Below are 18352 nucleotides of genomic sequence, written 5' to 3'. Positions count from 1 at the left end.
CAGTGTCTATAAATATCTGAGGGCTGGGGGTCAAGAGGGAGGGGACAGCCTCTGCTCAGTTGTACCCTGTGATAGGACAAAGGGCAATGGATCTAAACTACAGCACAGGAGGTTCCACCTCAACATGAGGAGGAACTTCTTCACTGTGAGGGTGACAGAGCACTGGAACAGGCTGCCCAGAGAGGTTGTGGAGTCTCCTTCTCTGGAGACTTTCCAGCCCTGTCTGGATGTGTTCCTGTGCCACCTGTGCTGGATTCTATGGTCCTACTCTGGCAGGGGGGTTGGACTCCAGATCTCCAGAGGTCCCTCCCAACCCCCAACATCCTGTGATTCTGTGCTGAGGCTTTAAAATAGTTCATTTGTGGGCAAGTTTACTGGCCAAGAGAGATGCTGAGCTGGTAGAAAGTGAAGTCTACACTAAACAAGGGTGACAGAGAAAAATAACAACTCTCTGCTTCATCAGTCCACCTACCTTGCATCAATCCTGAATGAGGTGCAAAGTAGGTCTCTCTTTAGGATTCTCTTCTGAGCTTTAAAGGGATTGGAACTGATGTTTTCACTATGTCAGTATCAATCTTCTAGGAACAACATTTCTCTCACAGAGATCTCTTAAGAGCTGGCAGATAGTCACTACAAACTTATTGAGCTGAAAATGAACACCTTAATTTTTCCACTTACCTTTAAGTAGGAGCCATGCTCATCATCATAGCAATTATTACTCTGGGTTTCAGGCAAGACTTCAATCTTTTTAGCTTCCAGCCCAAGAAACCACAGCTCTGCATAATTGAAAATTTCTTTTTGCTCATAGACTGTTAACTGGTTCCTAAAATACTTCAAGGCTTCTAAACAAGAAAAGAAAAATATAAAATGAAAAAAAAAAAGGAAAAAAATCAATAAAATGGCAGAAATTGAATGGCAAATTGCTTTTGCAACAGAACATTTGACTGTAAATTAGGCTGCTTTGGGCAGGAGGCTGAGCAGCTGCCAGCTAGAGGCCAGAATTTCTACAATTTTGCACAAATTTCTGGTTCTTTTTTCTTTCTTTTTTTTTTTCCTGACTTCCAGTATTCTGTTTCACAAAGCATTCTTCATCTGTCAGCCAGACTTTTTAAGAATGCTTGGGTAAAAATTACTTGATCCTGAGCAAAGTTATGTACCCGGGGAGGGGGTTGAAAATCCCATCTGTTACTTCAGCAAACTTCACAGCTTACATTTCTTTGTGGTTTTTTTTTTTTTTTATTGGTTTGATTGCCATGGTTATAATCATGGCAGGAAGCTTTAGGTAACTAAAGCTTTCAGGCACTCGTCTTGTCTTTTTGGTCTCTTCTCCCAGGCAAGCAGCACCAGAACAAGAGGACACAGTCTCAAGCTGTGCCAGGGGAGGTTTAGGCTGGAGGTGAGGAGAAAGTTTTCCCTAGAAAGAGTAATTTGCCATTGGAATGTGCTGCCCAGGGAGGTGGTGGAGTCACCATTCCTGGAGGTGTTCAAATAAGGATTGGATGTGGCACTTGGAGCCATGGTTTGGTTAGTCATGAGGTGCTGGGTGATAGGTTGGACTTGATGATCTCTGAGGTCTTTCCCAACCTTGTTGATTCTGTGGTTCTATGAAAATGTCAAGTTAGGAATTAAACAGAACCCAAATCTGCAGTTCTTCTAGCACTGATTCTTCCTTCACAGCAACATTTCAGCTACTCTTAACACCTCTGCTTATGTAATTTACATCCAGAGAACTAATCATCCAGCAGCATTTACAACCCAGGGTGCTCTCTAGGTGTGCCTGTGGGTGTTTGGTAAACCCTGGCATACCTTCACCCCCTAATGCAGGGATGCTAAATCCTTTCAAAGCAAAAGACCACTGCATTATTTTTCTCCCCTAGCTTAACTCCACCTTAATCTTTCTAGATCTGAGGACCCCCCCCAAAATGCAGTTTAGCCCACAGAGATAAAATGTGACACAGTTGCAAGCAAGTGGAGAAAGCATTTTGTCATTATGCTGGACTATTGCTGTCCACCAAATGACCTGGCATAACTTTAAGGCAAACCTGTCAAACTTTAAGACTTTCAGAGGGCTGGAGCTCCTCTCCTATGGAGACAGGCTGAGTTGGGGTTATTCAGTCTGGAGAGGAGAAGGCTCTGAGGAGACATTCTTGTGGCCTTCCACTATCTGAAGGGGGCTGCAAGAAAGCTGGAGAGGGACTTTTTGGGGTGTCAGGTAGTAACAGGACTAGGGGGAATGGAACAAAGCTGGAAGTGGGGAGATTCAGGTTGGATGTAAGGAAGAAGTTCTTCCCCATGAGGGTGGTGAGACTCTGGAACAGGTTGCCCAGGGAGGTGGTGGAAGCCTCATCCCTGGAGGTGTTTCAGGCCAGGCTGGATGTGGCTCTGAGCAACCTGATGTAGTGTGAGGTGTCCCTGCCCATGGCAGGGAGGTTGGAACTAGATGATCCTTGAGGTCCCTTCCAACCCTGACAATTCTGTGATTTTAGGAAATACATTTTGTTGTCATGTACATAATGCACACTCCTCTCATTTGTCTTTATGCTATTCATCCTCCTTCTGTGTTCATCCCCAAGTAGGATTTTGAGAAATCACTGAGCTTATCCACTTCCCTGTCCTCCAAATGGTTTGTTCTGCTTTTCAGTGGCCATTTAGTATGGGACCTCTGGACACTGAGGACCCTGGCTACATACACTCCTGCAGGCAGCCTGTCCCTCCAGTCTTTTTAGCATGTTCTGTTCTATTCTACCTGTAGCTGTCATAGGCAGTTTGACACAGATGCTGGTGCTTTCTGGTTCTGGTGGTTTTGTCTGGGTTCTGGCATCACTCTCAGGAAGACAATCTGGAAGAGCAAATTGGGAAATATTGCCTGGAGTTCCATTTTCCTGCGAAAACCAAAACCAACCAAACAAAACAACAACAAAAAAACAAACAACACCAACAAAAAGAGAAAGAAAGTTTGTTTTCAGATATTTTCATGAACATTGAGTTGATCTAGAATTATATAAATACATGCAAAAAGAAGATATCTAAAATGTTACATTCCCAAAGACAAAGCTGCAAGATATTTATTCTGGATTTGTTGAGTGATCTTTATGCTAATTTTGTGCAGAGACAGTAGAAGCATGCCTGGGGACTAGGACACTCTGTTACCCAGAAAGCAAATTCTGCTAATAGCATCAGATTTTATAGGACCATGGAAAGAAAAATCTCTCAATAGAATCATAGAGTTGTCAGGGTTGGAAGGAACTTCAAGGATCATCCAGTTCCAACCCCCCTGCCATGGGCAGGGACATCTCACACTACAGCAGGTTGCTCACAGTCACATCCAGCCTGGCCTTAAAAACCTCCAGGGATGAGGCTTCAATCACCTCCCTGGGCAACCTGTTCCAGTGTCTCACCACCCTCATGGGGAAGAATTTCTTCCTAACATCCAATCTGAATCTACCCATTTCTAGTTTTGCTCCATTCCCCCTAGTCTTATCACTCCCTGACACCCTAAAAAGTCCCTCCCCAGCTTTCTTGTAGCCCCCTTCAGATTCTGGAAGGCACAATAAGGTCTCCTTTGAGCCTTCTCTTCTCCAGACTGAACAGCCCCAACTCTTTCAGTCTGTCTCCATAGCAGAGCAGCTCCAGCCCTCTGATCATCCTGGTGGCCCTTCTCTGGACACCTTCCAGCATGTCCATATCCCTCTTGTAATAGGGGCTCCAGAACTGGATGCAGTACTCCAGGTGGGGTCTCATCAGAGCTGAGCAGAGGGGGAGAATCACCTCCCTCACCCTGCTGGCCACACTTCTCTTGATGCAGCCCAGGCTCTGGTTGGCTTTCTGGGCTGCAAGTGCTCACTGCTGGCTCATGTTGAGCTTCTCATCCACCAGCACCCCCAAGTCCTTTTCTTCAGGGCTGCTCTCAAGCCAGTCACTGCCCAGCCTATATTTGTGTTGTTGCTTGGGATTGCCTCCACCCAGACCTTGCACTTGGTCTTGTTGAACTTCACAAGAGAAGGAAGTTTATCTTCCAGGTTCATTCATTACATGGGTTCTCACTACAAATGGCTATGTTGTGATTGAGTTGCAGTAACCTGCATGAGCTAGTACAGAGGGGCAGGAAGGGAAGGATAAAAAGGCATTAGCCATTTTGGGTTGCTGTGTGGGCACATCTGCTGAAGAGTTTTGCTAGAAGCCTTAAAACTGCTTGCACAGCCCACACTGCTACAGGCACAGCGCTCGGATCTGCACACATAAATATTTATAGCAGAAACATCAAGAGTGGTATGAATGGGGAATGAATGGGCCTGTGTGGGTGGAGAAGCACTGGAAGGAAGAAATTGCAGGAGAAAAAGCTATGTGGATGTCACCTGTATCAATAGATGATCAGGAAGATTTCAGCTCAACCTGAGGAGAAATTTCTTTACAGCGAGGGTATTGGAGCTCTAGAACAGGCTGCCCAGAGAGGTTGTGGAGTCTCCTTCTCTGGAGACTTTCCAACCCCACCTGGATGCATTCCTGTGTGGACTACCCTAAGTGATCCTGCTTTTGGCAGGGAAGTTGGACTGTATGATCTCTGGAGCTCCCTTCCAACCTCTAATGTATTGTGATACTGTCATCCTGGAGCACAGAAATTCTCAGGGCCTCCAGAATGGGAAAACAAAGGACAGACTGCAGAATCAAGCCATGAAGAGATGATGGAGGGCTGGAGATAATAGAGCAAGAGATAAAGTGACAGAAGACACTGTGCTGAGAGGGTTATCAAACACTGGACTGGTCTGCCCAGGGCAGTGGTGGAGTCACCATCCCTGGAGATGATTAAGCAGTGTGTGGACCTGGCACTTAGGGACATGGTTTAGTGTTCACCCTTCAGTGCTGGGTTGAGGGTTGGACTGGATAACCTTTGAGAGCTCTTCCAAAAGGATGTTTTCTGCAATTCTGTGATGTTGGGGGCAAAGAGGGGGCCAGGACATGTTCTGAATCACTTCACTGAGGAGAAAGGACTTAGCTGGAGTGATGCATTCAGTGGATCCAGTGGATCAACACCTGGCTGAACCTAAAGAGAGGGCTATGGTTTCTACAACCACAGGATGAAGAACAAGAACATCTGAGCAAAACCAGGATGCATCTGGTGAAGTAGGTCAAGAGGGTCTGCTATAAAAGCTTTACTAACTAGTGAGAGGGGTTTTAATTAGGTGCAGAAGGAAGGCTAATCAATACCTAAAGGCCCTGACACTCATGGGGTAATTCAATCACCTCAGTATCTGCTGAAGTGGAAAAAGCATTCTGGGAGATTTCTGGATTGTGTTCTTAATGCAAGTGATCTGAGATGCACTGCTGGACCTCTTACTCATGTGCAAGGAACAAGTGGTTGAGGATATGAAGGTCAAGGTAAGAGCAGACTTGGCTGCAGTGACAATGTGATTGTCACTCAGATCCTCAGGGAAGTGAGTGAGACAGCAGAATTACAAACCCTGGTCTTCAGGAAAGTACCTTTTGGCTTGTTCAGGGGTGTCCTTTATCATAAACCTATGGAAGGCTGCCTTGGAGGAAAGGAAATCAGGGGAACTCACTATCTTTGAAGTCAGTCTCCTTGAAGCATAAGAGCAGTCCATTCTAACATGCACAAAGTTGAGCAAACATTGCTGAAGGCCATCATGGATGAAAAGGGAACCTCTGACCAGGCACAAACACAGTAAAGAATAAAAAATAAGGTAGAAGCAGGGGTTGTTTATCTGGACCACATACAAGAGATGCTACCTGAATATGCAGGTATGTTTGGGAAAGCCAAAGCTCAGCTGGAAGCTGAACACATCACTAGCAAAACAAATAAGGTTAAGGAAAATGGAGGTGCTGGTGGGCAAGAAGCTGGACACGAGCCAACAATACACAACCATGCTGGTAAGGAATTAAGTCTGTTTCACAGCCTCACAGAATCATTTTGGTTGGAAAAGACCTTGAAGATCGTCAAGCCAAACCATTATTTACCAAGGCTTGGTGCTAAACCACATCCTCAGCACCCCATATCTGCATCCTTTAAACACCTCCAGGGGTAGGGATTCAACCACCTCCCTCTTGATCCCATTCCAGTGTTTGATAACCCCTTCAGCATTTGACTGTTTATAGTTCTTCTTTTTCTTTCTTTTTCTTTTTTTTCCCCCTCCCCTTCCTTTTTAGCTATAGCTGAAAATGAAAGCTGATGCAAATGCTCACACCAAATTATTTCTCTTCCCACACACAAACGCATTTGTGAAGCTGAGCCACTGACACTCTTTAGAGAGGAGCTGATTTACCGGGTGGATACAAGATGTCTAAGAGCTTTGCAACTCACCTGAAGAGAGGGAAGGATGTTCTGCAAGCTCTTGTTTGCTATCTGAGGCAGGCTGCTTTCAAGGAGAAGAGGGTTTGCAGTGTCTGCAACCAAACCACTCTTTGCTTGACCTTCCAGAGGTGGGAGGGGAAGAACACCACGACTGACTTTCTAAATTGAAAGCAGAAGTTTGCATAATGACCTAGAAAGCAATTCTGTGTTACACCTTCAAAAAAAAAAAAAAAAAAAAAACAACCAAAACCCTGAGGGATCTAAAACCTTGGAAAATGGGTATGGTTCAATTCTGACACCTAATGATGACTCTTTGGCAGCTAGCAATCGTACTAATGGGCAGGAGGAGGTTGTCCAGGCAGCCTGGCATGTTTTAGGGCATGAAATTTTCCCCACCAGAACCACAAGCATTGGAGAAGTGGGAAAGGTGGAAAAGGTGCGTGGGGAGGACTGCTTTGAGTGGGGAAAATACAGCACATGTAGGGTAATAAGCAGGCATGTATTGTAAGTGGCAGGCAACATCATTAGCTATTCCCAGTGGAAGAAGAGAAATTGAGACTGGACTGCTGCCAAACACCATGGGTGGAGATAGTGGGAGGGTCTTCCTTGTACTGGTTTCTCATTATTTCCTTCCCCCTCATGTCTAATGAAGATCACTTTGCCCAGGCCTCTTAGTTGCACTACTCATTAGTGAGGAAAGGGCAAGCTCTGTGCCAGCTTTACTGAAAAAAATAAATGCTTATACCAATTGGAAAACTCCAGGCTTATCAAGCCTTTCTTTAGCCTTCTCCCTCTTTGTTTAACTGCAAAACATTTCTACTTCACTCATTCTTTCAAGTCAGTCGTTGGAGGAAGTGGTTTTGTGGATGTTTGAACTTCTAATCTTCTTGGATAGCTGAACTGAGAGAAATCACACTCTTAGCAGCAAAGAAAAACTTTGAGGTAGACAATTTCTTTGGCAAATAATAAGAAGAAAAAGTTTGGAAACAGCTCTGAAGTAGATCAACCATGCACTACCAAATCAAGGTTTAGAGTGTTAAGGCTACAGTCCATGTACATCCTTGTGATGTTTTTGTCATCAGGAAAGGGTAGAAATATATTTGTCAGGCTTTAGACACAAAGGAAAGGTTTGGTATATCCTCACAAAAACCAAAGACACAAAGCTCTCCATCCAATCAACTTGACTGAGAAAGTTTTTCTTTTCCAGTACTATGGAAAAGCTTTTAAGACCTTAGCCCTAAGATTCCAGCGGACTTTTCATGGAAACTTCAAGAAACAAAAGCAGCTATGCAGAGGTGACTCAAATTCTCTGATCATCTAGCAAAGCCAAAATACTTGCAAGCATTTGGGAGACCCATACAGCTGCAGGGGAAATGGAAGAGGGCAGGCCATAAAGGAGTTCTCTCTGCTCAGATTTCATGCATTGTAGGGGATCTCTTAGAAAACAAGCACTCAGGTATTTTTTAAAGTCAGCTGAAGAGTCACATACCTGATGGAAGACTCTGTTAGGTCTCAGATGATCTCTCTCTTGAACAGTCAGCTGAGACTGAGAAAATGCATCCACATGGGAAGACTGCAAAAAAATAAAATGAAGCTCTAATAAAAGTTGTTCTGGAAGAAAAAAAAAAAAATCCTGGACTCTCTGTTTGGTTTTCAAGTTTCTTTGCTTTGTGGCAATGTTTATTCCAACACAGTGTATGAGAGAGGACCGCAAAGGCTGCTGAAACCATGCAATGCTCTAGCAATGCTTCTCCCAGTCAGACAGCTGTTTGGTGAGCAGGTGCAGAGACTTTTGCCTATTGTGCTTCTCAGCATGCTTGATCTACCCATGTGGTCACTGGAAGGGAAGGGGGAGGCCATTGCCACCCCTAAGTACACCCTCGAAAGCCAGTAGTGAGCCTGCTTGGAAAGATGGCTTTAAACTGCCTCCAAGGCAGATTGTGAGCCCAGCCATTGCTGCCAGGCCCTTTATTCATAGAATCACAGAACTGTCAGGGTTGGAAGGGATCTCAAGGATCATCTAGTTCCAACCTCCCTACCATGGGCAGGGCACCTCACACCAGATCAGGTTGCTCAGAGCCACAGCCAGCCTGGCCTTAAAAACCTCCAGGGATGAGGCTTCCACCACCTCCCTGGGCAACCAGTTCCAGTGTCTCACCATCCTCATGGGGAAGAATTTCTTCCTAACATCCAATCTAAATCTGCCCTCCTCTACCTTGGATGCATTCCCCTAGTCCTATCACTCCCTGACACCCTAAAAAGTCCCTCCCCAGCTTTCTTGTAGCCCCCTTCAGATAGTGGAAGGCCACAAGAAGGTCCCCTCAGAGCCTTCTCTTCTACAGGCTGAACAGCCCCAACTCTCTCAGCCTGTCCTCATAGGAGAGGCACTCCAATTGCTCTTCAGCAAATGAAGACACCATTAAAGCTGGGCAGATCAGCTAGAAACTGGCCATGGACAACTGTGCTGTTAGTGTCCATGGATGTTAGTGTCCATGGCAGGTGTTTTCTCTTCCTTTTCATTTGAAAAACCAGGAGGGAAAAAAAAAAAAACAAGCAAAAATAAAGAAGTCCTTGAGCAAACTTAAAGTGGAAACTTCAGAATCAAGAAAAGCTGAAAGCAGCTCTGGGTTTACTCTTGTTACAGAATCACAGAATATTAGAGGTTGGAAGGGACCTCAAGAGATCATCAGGTCCAACCCCCCTGCCAGAGCAGGATCACTTAGGGTAGTCTGCACAGGAATGCATCCAGGTGGGGTTGGAAAGTCTCCAGAGAAGGAGACTCCACAACCCCCCTGGGCAGCCTGTTCCAGTGCTCTGTCACCCTCACAGTGAAGAAGTTCCTCCTCATGTTGAGCTGAAATCTTCTATGTTCAAGCTTGAAGCTGTTGTTTCTTATCACTGTGCACCACCCAAAAGAGCCTGGCCCCCTCCACTTGACATCCACCCCTCAGCTATTGATAGACATTAATCAGATCCCCTCTCAATCTTCTCTTCTCCAGACTGAACAGCCCCAGGGCTCTCAGTCTCTCTTCATAGGGGAGATGCTCAAGTCCCCTAAGCATCCTCATATTATGCTAATTGAGTACAGTTTGAGAGGAAAAATTATGGCTTTCTATGGAGCAGAGGAGAACAGTAGGAAAGAGAAAGATCCTAAGTCCTGTCAACGCAGGACATAATAATTCTGTTCTTTGGAACTGAAGATCAGCTGGCTGGGGATAAGGGATTGTGAGCTGCAAATCCAAAACATCCCCAGAGTCACCTCAACAAAAGCCCCTAAGTACAGAACTACAGGATTACTGCATCCTAGAATCATAGAATCACAGAATCACAGAATCAGTCAGGGTTGGAAGTGACCACAAGGATCAACCAGTTCCAACCCCCTTGCCGTGGGCAGGGACACCTCACACTACATCAGGCTGCCCAGAGCCTCATGCAGCCTGGCTGCAAACACCTCCAGGGATGGGACCTCAACCACCTCCCTGGACAACTCATTCCATGCTCTCACCACTCTCATGGAGAAGAACTTCTTCCTCACATCCAGCCTGAATCTCCCCACTTCCAGCTTTGTTCCATTCCCTCTAGTCCTGTCACTACCTGATAGCCTAAAAAGTCCCTCCCCAGCTTTCTTGGAGCTCCCTTCAGATACTGGAAGGCCACAAGAAGGTCACCTCGGAGCCTTCTCCTCTCCAGACTGAACAGCCCCAACTCTTTCAGTCTGTCCTCATAGCAGAGCAGCTCCAGCCTTCTGCTCATCCTGGTGGCCTTCTCTGGACACCTTCCAGCATGTCCATAGCCCTCTTGTAACAGGGGCTCCAGAACTGGATGCAGTACTTCAGGTGGGGTCTCATCAGAGCTGAGCAGAGGGGGAAAATCACCTCCCTTGCCCTGCTGGCCACACTTCTCTTGCTGCAGCCCAGGCTCTGGTTGGCTCTCTGGGCTGCAAGTGCTCACTGCTGGCTTATGTTGAGCTTCTCATCCACCAGCACCCCCAAGTTCCCTCTCCTCAGGGCTGCTTTCCAACCAGTCCCTGCCCAGCCTGGATTTGTGCCTGGGATTGCCTTGACCCAGATGCAGGACCCTGCACTTGGTCTTGATCATCAAGTCTATCCTGTGCCTTTACAGACTGCAGCCTTCATGCTGAAATGTTTTATTTATTTATTTATATATTTCTTAGCAATCCTTTTTTTTTTTTTAATGCTATGCAGCGATGCTGATATTATTAAATGTAAATTCCAAACACTGCTGTATTTACTAACAGAGCATGAAGAATGTCTTTAAAATCCAGCAAGATCTAAGGGAGCAGCTAAATAAGCCCCAAGATGTCCTGCCAGCATTTGGAATCTATTTCATTTGCATGGACTGGGGATAAATTGACACATTAAATTTTACACTGTGCAAAATCAAAGTCAGTCCATCTGCCCAAAGCTGTGCCTTGATTTCATCATGGGAATTTGTGATTCATTTCATTTCTCTTTCTCAAAACTCACTTAGTAAGGGCTTCAGTGCTGCTTAGGGAATTGATTCAACCTCCTCCCCCCTTAAAATCAATCAATAATCAATCCTCATAACGTTACCTCAAGCAGGTAAAGAGACTCATCTTTCATCTGTGGAAAAAGATTGATCTGCTGATGGCTAAATGAGGAGCAGGTGGATTGATCTGTTAGTCCCCACAGTGACTTATTTGATGATCTGGATCCAGATGATGCATCAGCTGCTGCTCTAGCAAAATCCTGCACACCTAGTGTGGGATCTACAGCTGAGCTGGTTTCATCCTGCCAGGTGCATTCCAGACAAAAAACTGCATCAACTGTTACTATTCCACTCCATTTCACTCCTGGCTGTCCTACTTAGAGAGCATTGAGCCTGCCCTGCAGCTCTGATTGTTGCACTTCAATCTCAGATTGTCATCTCCTGCTATTCTAACCCTTCAAATCCTGTATTACCTTGCTGATTCCAGTTGCCATTCAAGAAACAGAACAATGTCCTCATTCACTGCTTAATCTGCAGCCTAGAGTTTTAGGCACTGAGCACACAACATCCTGCAAAACCAGAAACTGTGGCACATCTTCCTAATTCCCCAAATGCCATCTTATTCCTCTTTTTCTTTTTTCTTTTTTTTTCCTCCCAGTACCTTTTTGAGCAGAGAACTCAGAAATGCATGGAAATTTTAGAGATTATTAAATGCACAGCTTTAGAACTCCAGACAGACTATGCAGACTGCATGGTCTCCTCATGGTAAATGGTCACTTCTCTTCTCTCTGCCCTCAAAACTGATTAAAGCCTCTAGAAATACACAGAGAAAACACAATGCAGGTGCCAAATCATGCAACACATCAAAAATCCACAGCAAATGGACTCTCACTCACTCAGAAATGCAGTAGGAACATGAACATTTTTCCCCACCTTGTCAACTATTTCTGTCAGCATAACTGCCAGGGCTGTTAACTGCAGGATGGAAGTTGTTTATTCCCTTCAGAGAATGCATTTCAGGGATCCCACCTTCATCTAGTCAGAGCATAGCAGGATCACTTTCATCCACAGTACCCTGATCAGAAAAAAAAAAAAATTAAAAAAAAAAAATTGGATAATGCTTCTGCTTGGCTTCAGATTTCAATTTTTGTCCCAGAAATACGCCAGTGCCTATTAGCTGCTCTAGTATTCTTTTTGGTGGCCATCTGTTCCCTTTCTCAGCCTCCTTCTAGCCAAATATAATTTTCCATATTTATCAAGGCAAGTCAGTAATAAGAAAGACAAATATAACAGGATTGGCTGTTCCCCTTGCCATCTCAGCCTGCTCCCTCTCACTGAGCTCCTGTGGTTGTGAAACCAAAAAATTTAAAAAAAAAAAATTAAAAAAGGCTTGAACTCATATTTCTTTCAAAATTTGTCACACTGACCTTGCTATACAGTGAGAAAAATCTATTCACCAAGACTCCTGGTCTAGAAAAACGAGGATAAATTAATGCCTCAAGGGCGGATTCTTCGTCGGATGTTGCTTATTGTTTATCGAGGACCGAACTACGGCGCCTTGCTTTGTGGTTCTTCATGACATCAGTGGAACAGAGCTTAGCTGTCATCCTGCCTTTCCTTTTCCTCTTTTGGGTGTTGTGCATGTGTGACAGAGCAGCGATGGAGGCGTCCCTATCCCCTCAGCATGCTAGGGGATGTATCTAAAACTGCAAATACAGTGTGCTCTCCTCCTTCACGCAGCCAAGTATTGGCATGTTCCCCGCCGGTCTTAAATCTGTCAGCAGCCCACCAGAGTTCTACTTTTCACTCAGAAACCAGTTTTCAAAGAAGAAATGCATGCTCACCCGCAGAAGCTGTTGCAGAAGGCCTCTCCTGGAATGAGCACTGCTTTTTACAGGGTGCTCAAAGGACAAACAGCTGTTCTTGTGCGTTCACGGTGGTCCATGCAATGTCTTTGCCTGATTTAAGAGCTGAGGGGCCCCACTCTAAAAGGCACATCCCTGCCATTTCCATTCTTCCAAGCTTGATAACTCTCAAATCACAGAATCATGGAATCATTCAGGTTGGAAAAGACCTCCAAGATCATCAAGTCCCACCATCCACCTCACACCAGCATGCCCACTGTGTCCTGAATTGTTGTGTCTGTATGTTTTTTGAACACCTCCAGGGATGGTGACTCCACCACCTCCCTGGGCATCCTGTTCCACTCCTTCAATAAAGCTATTTTTCCTAATATAGTCAACAAATCCTTTCCAGTATTACACCTCACACAGAAGAGAAACTCCAATGTTTATAGATATCTAAAAGCTGGATGTCAAGAGGGCTAGGACAGGCTCTGCTCAGTTGCACCCTGTGAAAGGACACCAAGCAATGGATATAAACTACAGCACAGGAGGTTCCACCTCAACATGAGGAGGAACTTCTTCACTGTGAGGGTGACAGAGCACTGGAACAGGCTGCCCAGAGAGGTTGTGGAGTCTCCTTCTCTGGAGACTTTCCAGCCCTGTCTGGATGCATTCCTGTGTGACCTGTGCTAGATTCTATGGTCCTGTTCTAGCAGGAGGGTTGGACTCGATGATGTCCAGAGGTCCCTTCCAACCCCTAGCATCCTGTGAGCCTGTGATCCTCATTCTCTAGCCAAATACCCACACAGACTCTCATGCTCAGCAGAGTAGGTTCAGCATGGAGGTGCCACGTGCTGGTATACAAATCAAACAGCACAAACATGCAGGAAGTGTATTTAAGTCACTCCCACACAAGCATACCCAGGCAAACTGGCATGTGTGAACACACACAGCTGGTTACACTCTAATTCTTCTCTCACAGGTATACCTAGCTTGTCTGAGTAATTACAGAATCACAGAATCAGCCAGGTTGGAAGAGACCTCCAAGCTCATCAAGTCCAACTGATCACCCAACCCTATCTAATCAACCAGACCATGGCACTGAGTGCCTCAGCCAGGCTTTGCTTGAACACCTCCAGGGACATCAACCCCAGCACCTCCCTGGGCAGCACATTCCAATGGCCAATCTCTTTTTCTGGGAAGAACTTCTTTCTCAGATCAAGCCTAATCTTCCCCCTGCACAGCTTGAGACTGTGTCTTCTTGTTCTGTTGCTGGCTGCCTGGGAGAAGAAACCAACCCCCACCTGGCTACAACCTCCCTTCAGGTAGTTGTAGACAGCAAGGTTCACAAGAAGGGATTTAACTAATGCAGTGTGTGACATCTAACTGTGAAAATACAGATTCTGATAGTGGAAACTAACACTATTACTGTTGATAAAAATGTTTATGCGCTACATAGATAAGGAAGTATTGGAATCACTACTAGCACTTATTAATAGCACTTGGTGCTCTTCTTTTAACCAGGTATATGAGGTGGGGTAGATGACAGAAAGCTGCACACTGCCTTCCCTCTGTTTTTTTGTAGCACAGCCACTCTTTTCATAGAATCATAGAATCATAGAATCATAGAATCAGTCAGGGTTGGAAGGGACCACAAGGATCATCCAGTTCCAACCCCCCTGCCATGGGCAGGGACACCTCACACTAGAAGATTTCTAACACAGCTTGACTTAGCTCCACAGCCTTTTGGCCATATCTTTCCATCTCAGGCTTTGACTTAATTTGTTCAGAAAAATCTTAACTTTCTCAGGATAGCTTACACAGAAAGGAGCAAAAAATAGATCTGGTCACACATTCAGCTGTCTCCCTTTAAGAAGAATGCCCTCTACTTTATTTCCTTTGATTTATTTCTGTTCCTCATGATGCTTTCCATGCTCCTCATTTTATTTTAAGGCACTCTTGTAAACACATTCAAGTTTCCTGTGCTACATCTTGCAGGAATAAAAGCATTTTTTTTGGATGATTCTCCTCTCACAGCTGAAGAGCACTACCTAATTTTTGACAGCACAAGAAAATGCATACAATTTTCTCCTACATTCTTTAACAACACTCTCAGGGTAAAAGAAACCTGCCAGGTCTACTACTAATTTTCAGTCATGATGTACTGAAGTGAAAACCAATGAATAAGAAGTCTCAGTTATAAATTGCAAAGCAATTCTCTTAAGTTTGAAGGAAATATTTCTGGTCTTTGTAACTCAGTATTAAAAGAAAACCCAAAAAATCAATTTCTGATAAATATTTAATTAAACAAGCTAAGGGTAATGCTAAATAAATGTCTTTTGGATCCAGTCACTGGCTGTGATCATCATGTGGACAAAAGATGATGATACAAAATTGGGGGGATGGCTGACACCCCATTAGGCTGTGTTGCCATCTAATGAGATCTGGACAGGCTGAGAGCTGAGTGAAGGCAAACCTCAGGAAGTTCAATAAGGACAAGAGCAGGGTGCTGCACCTCTAGAGGAATAACAGCAGGCAATAGTAGAGCTTAGGGGCTGCCCTACTGCAGAGTAGGACCTTGGAGTCCTGGTGGACAAGAAGTTCTCCATGGGACAGCAATGTGCCCTTTTGGCCAAGAGAGCCAATGGGATCCTGGGGTGCGGCAAGAAAAATGTGTTCAGCAGGGCTAGGGAGCTTCTTCTCCCCCTCTACTCTGCACTGCTGAGACCACACCTGGAATCCTGTGTCCAGTTTTGGGTTCTCCAGTTCAAGAGAGACAGAGACCTGCTGAAGAGAATCCAATGGAGAGCCATGAGGAAGATTAGGGGACTTGAGCATCTCCCTGTGAAGAGAGACTGAGAGCCCTGGGGCTGTTTAGTCTGGAGAAGAGAAGGCTGAGAGGGGATCTGATCAATGTCTATCAATATCTGAGGGGTGGGGGTCAAGTGGAGGGGGCCAGGCTCTTTTGGGTGGTGCACAGGAATAAGACAAGGAACAACAGATACAAACTTGAACATAGAAGATTTCAGTTCAACATGAGGAGAAACTTCTTCACTGTGAGGGTGACAGAGGCCTGGAACAGGCTGCCCAGGGGGGTTGTGGAGTCTCCTTCTCTGGAGACTTTCAAAACCTACCTGGATGCTAGGAAGTTGGCTATTTAAAGTTTATTAACAATTCTTGTCATGGTTAGGATCTGCCCTTTCTCCTAGCAAACAAGAAAACCAAATGAATAATACAGTTCAGTCCTAAAAACTGAGTAAGATTCATGAATGCAATTTTTACTTAGGAAGAAATTAAAGCATTATATATCCAAGGACATAAGTACTATGACCTTGGAGGTAACTCCTGACATCTGACCTTGGAGATAACTCCTGACATCCATGACTGAATTCAAGTAGTATTTGGGGACAGGGGGATTTTCCAACAAACTGCTTGGTTGTATGAAACCACCAGGACCCTAGCAATATCGTCATTTCCAGGAAACAAATTGAGCAAACAAAGGACAGCCTCAAAATGCTCAAACAGGGTTTTTTTTTAAAGCACCAATCTGTTCTTAGGAATGCTCCAAGAACATTGGTTGTCCTTGAACTCACAGACTGAAAAGGAATCATGTGCAAAGCAGGAACTGGAGATGGACAAGGAAAGTCCATTTATAGAGAGTGGGCTGCACAGATGCTAGGTAGCTCTCACTATGTTGACAAGTCATAAGCAAAAAATAAAACAGTTGATAGGCAAATAATATTAATGTCATGACAGAAAAGAATTTTTAGCTTTCCTATCAAGACTCAAAAGCCTTGCAAAGTCTTCCTATCAAGAAAGAATCATAGAATGGCTTAGGTTGGAAGGGACCTTAGACATCATCTACTCCAACCTCCCCATCATTGGCAGGGATGCCTCTCAGCTAGGCTCAGCTGCTCAAAGCCTCATCCAACCTGGCCTTGAACCAGGCAAGAGGCATCCACAGCCCCCCTTGGCATCCTGTTCCAGAGCCTCACCACCTTTGTACTGAAGAACTTCTTCCTAAGATCCAGTCTAAACCTACTCTCCCTCAGCTTCAAACCATTCCCTCTTGCTCTATTGCTAGACACCCTTATGAAAAGTCCCTCTCCAGCATTCCTGCAGGACATTGAGGTGATGGAGTGGGTCCAGAGAAGGGCAACAAAGCTTGTGAAGGGTCTGGAGAACAGGTCTGGTGAGGAGCAGCTGAGGGAACTGGGCTTGTTTAGTCTGGAGAAAAGGAGGCTGAGGGAAGACCTTCTGGCTCTCTACAACTCCCTGAAAAGAGGCTGGGGCCAATTGGGAGTCAGTCTCTTCATCCTAGGAACAAGTGATGGAAGGAGAGGGAGTGGTCTCAAGTTGCACAAGGGGAGTTTCAGGCTAGACATCAGAAGAAACTTCTTGATTGAAATGGTTCTCAAAGCCTGGAACACGGGGAGGTGGTTGAATCCCCATCCCTGGAAATGTTCCAAAGAGGCAGAGATGTGGCACTGAGGGACATGGCTTAGCCCCAGCCTTGGTAGAGTTGGATAATGGTTGGACTTTGAAGGTCTTGAAGGTCTTTTCCAACCAGAACCTGTGATTTTAAATAAATTACAAAGCCTTTCACATAAACCTAGGCAGGCTGAAATCTTTTGCAGAGCCCTAGGGTGTGCTGGGATTCCACAAATTAATTATTTGCTCACCCTTTATAGAATCATAAAATGGTCTGGGCTGGAAGGGATCTCCAGAGGTCATCCAGTCTGACCTCCCCGCAGTCAGCAGGGACATCCCCAACTAGATCAGGCTGCCCAGGGCCCTGTTGAGCATCACCTTGAATATCTCCAGGGAAGGAGCTTCAACCACCTCCCTGGGCAACCTGTTCCAGTATTCCACCACCCTCATAGCAAAGAACTTGCTCCTAACATCCAATCTAAATCTGCCCTTCTCTAGTTTGAAGCCATTGCCCCTCATCCTGTCACTGCAGCCCTTTGCAAAGTCTCTCTCCATCCTTCCTGTAGCCCCCTTCAGGTACTGGCAGGCTGCTATTAGGTCTCCCTGGAGCCTCCTCTTCTCCAGGTTGAACACCCCCAGCTCCCTCAGCCTGTCCTTGCAGCAGAGGTGCTCCAACCCCCTGATCATTTTTGTGGCCCTCCTCTGGACCTGAAGAAGCCTGTGCAGAAGCCTGTAAGATACTCCTGTAACTTGCAAATGGAAACAACTTCTATCTTTGCAGCTTTAATAACCTTCATGATTTCATTCAAAAATTGTCATCTTAATTCCACTTCTCCAAACGAATTTGACAGAATCACAGAATCACAGAATGTTAAGGATCATCTAGTCCAACCCTGCTGCCAGAGCAGGATCACGTAGAGTAAATTACAGTATCAGAGTACATTAGAGGTTGGAAGGGACCTCAAGAGATCATCAGGTCCAATCCCCCTGCCAGAGCAGGATCACTTAAGGTAGTCCACACAGGAATACATCCAGGTGGGTTTGGAAAGTCTCCAGAGAAGGAGACTCCACAACCCCCCATGGCAGCCTGTTCCAGTGCTTTGTCACTCTCACTTTTGTCACACCTCACTCATGTTGAGGTGAAATCTTCTATGTTCAAGCTTGTACCTGTTGTTCCTTGTCTCATTAGTGTGTACCACCAAAAAGAGCTTGGCCCCCTCCACTTGACACCCACTTCTGAGATATTGATACACATTGCTCAGATCCCCTCTCAGTCTTCTCTTCTGCCATAAATTAATTT

The 18352-nt window shown here is 45.3% G+C and overlaps 1 protein-coding gene across 1 annotated transcript in view; it reads right to left on the bottom strand.

Annotated features, from left to right (window-relative positions):
* The window catches only part of DYRK4 (dual specificity tyrosine phosphorylation regulated kinase 4), a 33079-nt gene extending 21345 nt beyond the window's left edge, over nt 1–11734 (bottom strand). Inside the window, exons 1-5 of the mRNA XM_054399588.1 lie at nt 11711–11734; nt 7797–7880; nt 6317–6466; nt 2747–2882; nt 679–842 (exon numbers count right to left, since the gene is read on the bottom strand). Coding sequence (XP_054255563.1) covers nt 679–842; nt 2747–2882; nt 6317–6466; nt 7797–7880; nt 11711–11734 — 558 coding nt within the window. The remainder of the gene's footprint in view (nt 1–678; nt 843–2746; nt 2883–6316; nt 6467–7796; nt 7881–11710) is intronic.
* Nucleotides 11735–18352: the final 6618 nt, after the last annotated feature.

The sequence above is a fragment of the Indicator indicator genome, chromosome 3 (genome assembly GCF_027791375.1).
Source record: "Indicator indicator isolate 239-I01 chromosome 3, UM_Iind_1.1, whole genome shotgun sequence".
Classification (NCBI taxonomy): Eukaryota; Metazoa; Chordata; class Aves; order Piciformes; family Indicatoridae; genus Indicator; species Indicator indicator.
Note: the sequence above shows the minus strand (reverse complement) of the source record. Positions and strands in the feature narration are given on the sequence as shown.